Raw genomic sequence first — 7,365 nt, forward strand, 5'->3', positions numbered from 1 at the left:
TGCAGCCTCAACAGAAACATTCACAAAATGTAGCAAAGCCTTAGCAACAAGCAAGGTTAATGCAGAACACCTTGGGGGCGATTCTCCAATATTGGGCCCAAGAGTTCGCGCCATCATGAATGCCGTCGCAAACCGGGCCCGGTTACGTACGATTCTGCCCCCCATAGGAGCCAGCACGGCGCTCGAGCAGTTCACGCTGCTCCAGCCTCCTTTTGCGGTGCCAAATGGGCGCCACGCCAACCCACGCATGCGCAGTTGGGCCAGCTCAATCCTGCGCATGCGCAGTTGGGCCGCGCCATCCTGTGCATGCGCGGGGGACTTCTTTAGCGCGCCGCCCCCGACTAAAGATGGAGTCGGTGTTCAGGGGCCGGCCGCGCCAGAAAGTAGGCCCAGGGAGGGATTTGAAGAGGAGGCAAACCCATCCACCCACTCCAGGTTCAGTCCTGGATGTGATTAACAGCAGGAATAACAGCAGAATCCAACCCGTCATCACTTGTGAACCCTTTGGTGTCTCAGCATGTTGGACGACTGAGTGAATCCCTCCCCACAGTGAGAGCAGGTGAATGGCTTCTTTCCAGTGTGAACTCGCTGGTGTCTCCGTGAAGGAATCTATAATTTATGGGATCTTAACCTGTCGAACTACGCCAAGTTTGGGGGAAGCTTAGTTGATGAATCAAGTCCTGGCGCAATACGACAAGTTATAAGATTTGTACTATTTGTAGACTGTGTTAAGTTGTTCGATTCCTTGTATTATTCGACTGTGTATAGTTGAAGGAATTTATATCATCTCTGCTATTCGGTTATCAGTAGCACTTTGCGAATACTGGAACTCAGCAGAAATTTGCAGTATAAACTCCTCAGGTGCCAAAAAGAATTGTTTTATTTGTAGTCGCTTAATTACAATTTGAAAGTCATTTAAAAGGCAATTCGTAGACAATTCGAAGCTTTCAGAGAATTACAGACATTATCTTTCTTTGCTTAGGCAGACAGCTCGAAAGTAACTTTTAAAAGGTCAAAGTCTGGCAATGAAACATGAAGAGAGGGAGAAAGCTAATCTTCAGCAAAACTCAAAGTCAAAAGTGGACTAACATCACTGACACAGACTGTTAAACTGACAACCCCCAAAAGACATCTCTAAAATGGAGACTATAAAGGACAAAACTGACTAAACTAAACACTAAAACCAAACCTACAAAGACAATACTCACAAAGACAACAAAACCCAAAATGGCGGGGAGAAACGTTTTAGTTATACACTTTCATATCTGTCTTAAGTCATCTAATTACACCCCAATATAATCCTAATTGGTTTGGGTTAGACTCAAACACATTTGGTTTGATGGCAAGCCGTCCATCTTCAATGTGCAACATCAGCTTTTCTGACCCAGCTGTTATCTGCATTGTGAACAATGTTGCTGTGTATTCAGTCCCTGTCCTTGACAATTAGCACAAGCAATGTCAAATTATCTTGCTGTTTTAATGTCACACTGTCTTTGAAAATATGCATTTGCCAGAACAACGGACTTCAGTAAAAATGAATTATGCTGTATAAATGGGTATTAAAAACTGGGGCTCAACATTTATGCTTAAACAGCTATCTTTTACCTATACTAGTTGTATTTGAAATACTTGGCTTCTACACTCCGCAATGTGGATGATGTTTGAAACCACTTTGTGCAGTGAGAGCAGCTGAACAGTTTCTCCTTAGTGTGAATGCGCTGGTGGGACATCAGTACCCTAGAGCTTGTAATCCCACTCCCATAGTCAGAGCATTTCAAGGATCTCTCATTGCTGTGAGTGACATTGTGGCTCAGCAAGTGATGACCGAGTGAATCTTTTCCCAGTCGGAGAGGTGAACGGGCTCTCCCCGGTGTGACCTCGCTCGTGTTTCATCAGGTTGGATGAGGATCTAAAGCTCTTTGTGCAGTGAGAGCAGCTGAACGGTCTCTCCTCAGTGTGAACGCGCTGGTGGGACATCAGTAGCTGTGAGCTTTTGAAACCATTCCTGCAGTCAGAGCATTTAAAGGGCCTGCTCTTGGTGTGAGTGACATTGTGTTTCAGCAGGCTGGATAATTGAGTGAATCCCATATCACACACAGTGCAGATGAACGGCCTCTCCCCAGTGTGAACTCGCTGGTGTGTCTGCAGGCTGGATATCCGAGTGAATCCCTTCCCACAGTCAGAGCAGGTGAATGGTCTCTCTCCAGTGTGAACTCGTTCGTGTCTCCGCAGGCTGCCAATTTGCGTGAATTCCTTTTCACACTGAGAGCAGGTGAATGGCCTCTCCCCGGTGTGAACTCGTTTGTGTATCCGCAGGCTGCCAATGTCAGTGAATCCCTTTTCACACTGAGAGCAGGTGAATGGCCTCTCCCCAGTGTGAACTCGTTCGTGTCTCTGCAGGTTGCCAATTTGCGTGAATTCCTTTTCACACTGAGAGCAGGTGAATGGCCTCTCTCCAGTGTGAACTCGTTCGTGTCTCCGCAGGCTGCCAATGTCAGTGAATCCCTTTTCACACTGAGAGCAGGTGAAAGGCTTCTCTCCAGTGTGAACTCGCTTGTGTCCCTGCAGGCTGGATAACCGAGTGAATCCCTTCCCACAGTCAGAGCAGGTGAACGGCCTCTCTCCAGTGTGAACTCGTTCATGTCTCCGCAGGATGCCAATGTCAGTGAATCCCTTTTCACACTGAGAGCAGGTGAATGGCCTCTCCCCGGTGTGAACTCGTTCGTGTCTCCGCAGGCTGCCAATGTCAGTGAATCCCTTTTCACACTGAGAGCAGGTGAAAGGCCTCTCTCCAGTGTGAACTCGCTGGTGTCCCTGCAGGCTGGATAACTGAGTGAATCCCTTCCCACAGTCAGAGCAGGTGAACGGCCTCTCCCCAGTGTGAACTTGTTTATGTCTCCGCAGGTTGCCAATGTCAGTGAATCCCTTTTCACACTGAGAGCAGGTGAACGGCCTCTCCCCAGTATGAACTCGTTCATGTCTCCGCAGGTTGCCAATGTCAGTGAATCCCTTTTCACACTGAGAGCAGGTGAAAGGCCTTTCTCCAGTGTGAACTCGCTGGTGTCCCTGCAGGCTGGATAACTGAGTGAATCCCTTCCCACAGTCAGAGCAGGTGAACGGCCTCTCCCCAGTGTGAACTCGTTCGTGTCTCCGCAGGCTGCCAATATCAGTGAATCCCTTTTCACACTGAGAGCAGGTGAACGGCCTCTCCCCAGTGTGAACTCGTTCATGTCTCCGCAGGTTGCCAATGTCAGTGAATCCCTTTTCACACTGAATGCAGGTGAAAGGCCTCTCTCCAGTGTGAACTCGCTGGTGTCCCTGCAGGCTGGATAACTGAGTGAATCCCTTCCCACAGTCAGAGCAGGTGAACGGCCTCTCCCCAGTGTGAACTCGTTTGTGTCTCCGCAGGCTGCTAATGTCAGTGAATCCCTTTTCACACTGAGAGCAGGTGAACGGCCTCTCTCCAGTGTGACTGCGTTGATGCCTTTCCAGCTCGCACGGGGCTCTGAATCCCTTCCCACAATCCTCACATTTCCATGGTTTCCCCATGGTCCGGATCATTTTGCGTCTCATCACGTTGGACGATCAGTTGAAGCCTCGTCCACACACAGAACACCTATACAGTCTCTCCCTGCTCTGAATGGTGAAGTATTTTTACAGGCTGCGTCACTGGTTAATGCTCTTTCCACAGTCAGTGCTCTGTAACAGTCTCACACGGGTGTGCGTGTGTGTTTCAGTGCTTTTCCAGACACACTGATGTTTAAAATCTCTTGAAACAGACAGAATAGACAAACATTTCTCCTTCTAGATTCAAAGGCCGATGATCCCAAGAATTGAGTGACTCAGTCAGTTCTTGATGTGATATTTAGTTTGAGATATCGGCCTCAAACTCCTCTTGTTCGAACTTCCTGCAAACAGATTTTACAATAGTAATCATTGTCAGTACAGGATAGAAATTCAAACAGACAATTCTAGTTTCTATCGAACATTCTTTTCTCTCTCTTTCCCTGAAATGCTCTAAATCTCAATCTCACACACTCTCCCTCCATTCTCACTCTGCTGTATCTAATATTCACCCTCCCAATTCTCCTGAAGGTGCTGATTCAGGCTGATTGACAGATCCAAGCTCACTGATTCCTGTCCTGGACACAGAGACCTGAAAATCGTCATGCCGGCTGCCAGACAGATATATGTCGATATTACTGGATGAAAAATGTGTGTAATAAACAGACTGTATTCACTTACTTTCCCTCCCAATTTTCCTGAAGGTGCTGATCAACAAATCGAAACACACTAAAACCTGTACAAGAGTAGAGAATCTCCATACAAGTACATTTACTGATTAGAGATAGGGAAATTCGGAGGAAGAATTTTATTCAGTCATGGAGTGGTCATGACAGGGAACTCACTTTCCACAAGGATTGTGTAAGTCGAGATGATCAATAATTTAAAATAAAATAGGATAGTTACTTGAAGAAAATAAACTTACAGGTGAACAGGGATATCGAGGGGGAATGGGACTGACTGGATTGCTGTACAGAGAGTCAGCATTGACTTGAGTTCCCAAATGGATTCTGTCAGTGCTGCAATGACTATAACTGGAAATATATAATGTAGGTACAGTACTATTTACAAAAGTAGAAATAATACCTGTATTGTATTACAGAACCATCAATAATAGCTACAATACATACCATATAACAACACTCGACATATCTCTGTCCAATATTAAATTTTTAAAAATTAATTTACGGGATGTGGACAATGCTGGTCAGGCCAGCATTTATTGCCCATCCCCAGTTGCCCTTCCGAAGTAGCGGTGAGCTGCCTTCTTGAACTGCTGCAGTCCTTGAGGTGTAGGTACATCCCCTGTGCTGTTTTTTTTTCCATTTGTTTTTTTATAAATTTAGGATACCCAATTAATTTTTTACAATTAAGGGGCAATTTAGTGTGGCGAATCTACCTACCCTGCACATCTTTGGGTTGTGGGGGCGAAACGCAAGCAAACACGGGGAGAGTGTGCCAACTCCACGCGGACAGTGACCCAGAGCCGAGATTGAGCCTGGGACCTCGGAGCCGTGAAGCAGCAGCGCTAACCACTGCTCCACCATGCTGCCCTACATCCCCTGTGCTGTTAGGGAGGGAATTCCAGGATGTTGCCCCAGGGGCAGTGAAGGAATGGCAATATATTTCCAAGTCAAGGTGGTGAGTAACTTGTAGGAGAACTTCCAGGTGGTGGGCTTCCCAGGTTTCTGCTGCTCTTGTCCTTCTAGATGGTAGTGGTTGTGTGTTTGGAAGGTGCTGTCTGAGGAATCTTTATGAGTTACTGCAGTGTATCCTGTAAATGGTATACACGACTGCTACTGTTTGTCGGTGGTGGAAGGTTTGAATGTTTGTGGAAGGCGATGCAATCGATCAGGCTGCTTTGTCTGGATAGAGTCCGGCTTCTTGCGTGTTGTTGGAGCTGCACTCATCCAGCAAAGTGGAGTGTATTCCATTACACTCCTGACTTGTGCTTGTAGATGTCTGGTAGACAGGCTTTGGGGCATCAGGAGGCATGTTACTCGCCGTAGGATTCCCAGCCCTTGATCTGCCTTGGTAGCTACAGTATTAATATGCCTAGTCCAGTCCAGTTTCTGATCAATGGTAACCCCCAGGATGTTGGTTGAACCAAGGCTGTAATGAGGTCAGCAGCTGAGAGACCCTGGCAGAACACAAACTGAGCGAGCTGGAGCAGGTTATTGCAGAATAAGTGCCACTTAATAGGACTTTGATGACTCCTTCCATTACTTTGCTGATGGTGGAGAGTGTTCCGACAGGGAAGTAATTGGCTGAGTTGATTTAGCCTGTCTACTGACCCCTTAAATGTCAGTCATCTCCTGGGGAAACCAGCCCTTTAATTGTGAACATTGGGAAAGAGACCATCCTTTTAGCCAGACAAATAAATGTGTCAAGCTGAGGGAGCAAAGGATGTCAATGTCTTTATGAGAGAGAGAGAGAGAGAGAGAGACCTGGGCCAAGCTTTGCAGAGTCTGCACCCTCCCTGGATTCACTTCCTTTCCCTTCAGTTGCTGCAAGTGACCAATTGAAGGTCAGAATGAGAAAAGAAATGGAAAGGGTGAGAAAATAAAGTGTTTTACTCACAGATGTTGGAGACAGGAGTCTGTGTGCAGCTCAAGCTCATTCAGGGTTGGGGGAACAACAGCTTTGCTCGGCACAAACCTCCATGTGCAACTTTCGCATCGAGACAATGGGGGAGCTTTGATTGGCGGAGGGGCAGAGTCTTTCCGGTCCTCCAAGTCTTCCCATTGGTCAACACCCGAGAGGTAAGGTCAGGGGAAGTGAGCTCTCCGACGCATGCGCATCATTCCCTCTCCCTGAGACATGCGCAGTCCCGGGTCAAGGAAGGGGCGATCACCGACGGCCGGAACTATCAGCCGGTTGCTGGAAACCGTCTCGAGGATGTGTTGGGGGAGACGGAACAGAGGGTGGGGGCGGCGCTCGCGTGTCCGCGCGCCGGCGTGTGCGCACTAATGCAGTGACGTCACCGCGGAGCGAATGGATTCCTATTGGCTGATTTAGAGGATGAATTCCTTTGTGATGTCACAATGTGGAGGTGAAACAATGGGTTTCAGACTAAAACTTCCTCCTCTGGGCAACATCTGGGAGCAAATCAATGCCCCCCCCTTTCAGAAGTTCATACGATATAAGAACAGAATTAGGCCATTTGGCCCATCGAGTCTGCTCCGCCATTTGGTCATCGCTGATCTCATCCTGGCCTTATCTCCACCGTCCTGAGAGTTCTTCAGAACCCTTCAACCCGATTAAAAATCTGTCTAACTTCTCCCTAAATTTACCCACTGTCCCAGCTCCACCGCACTCTGGGGTAGTGAATTCCACAGATTCACAGCCCTTGGGAGAAGCAGCTTCTCCTCAACACTGTTTTGAATAGGACAGCACTGTGGCCCAGTGGTTAGCACTGTGGCCCAGTGGTTAGCACTGCTGCCTACGGCGCTGAGGATCTGGGTTCGATCCCGGCCCTGGGTCAATGTCTGTGTGGAATTTGCACTTACTCCCTGTGTCTGCGTAGGTTTCACCCCCACAACCCAAAGATGTGCAGAGTAGGTGGATTGGTCACACTAAATTGCCCCTTAATTGAAAAAAAAATAATTGGGTATGCTTAAAAAAAAATTTTTTTTAAATTAAAGCTGTTTTGAATTTGCTACCGCTTACCGTAAGACTATTACCTCTCATTCGTTCTGGAATGCCCCACAAGAGGCAGCAGCCGCTCCAAGTCTACTTTATCTTTCCATTTCTTTCCTCATTCTGAGGGGACATTGGTGACTTGCAGCAGCTGAAGAGAAA

At 47.5% G+C, this 7,365-nt stretch overlaps 1 protein-coding gene across 1 annotated transcript; it reads right to left on the minus strand.

Annotated features, from left to right (window-relative positions):
- Nucleotides 1-862: 862 nt before the first annotated feature.
- Nucleotides 863-6,373, minus strand: LOC140420348 (uncharacterized). Its single transcript, XM_072504363.1, has 2 exons — nucleotides 6,145-6,373; nucleotides 863-3,908 (listed from the first exon to the last, which is right to left on the minus strand). Exon 2 carries the CDS (start codon nucleotides 3,571-3,573, stop codon nucleotides 1,786-1,788), a length of 1,788 nt encoding a protein of 595 aa, XP_072360464.1. The 5' UTR covers nucleotides 3,574-3,908; nucleotides 6,145-6,373; the 3' UTR covers nucleotides 863-1,785.
- Nucleotides 6,374-7,365: the final 992 nt, after the last annotated feature.

This window comes from Scyliorhinus torazame, chromosome 5 (genome assembly GCF_047496885.1).
Source record: "Scyliorhinus torazame isolate Kashiwa2021f chromosome 5, sScyTor2.1, whole genome shotgun sequence".
Lineage (NCBI taxonomy): Eukaryota > Metazoa > Chordata > Chondrichthyes > Carcharhiniformes > Scyliorhinidae > Scyliorhinus > Scyliorhinus torazame.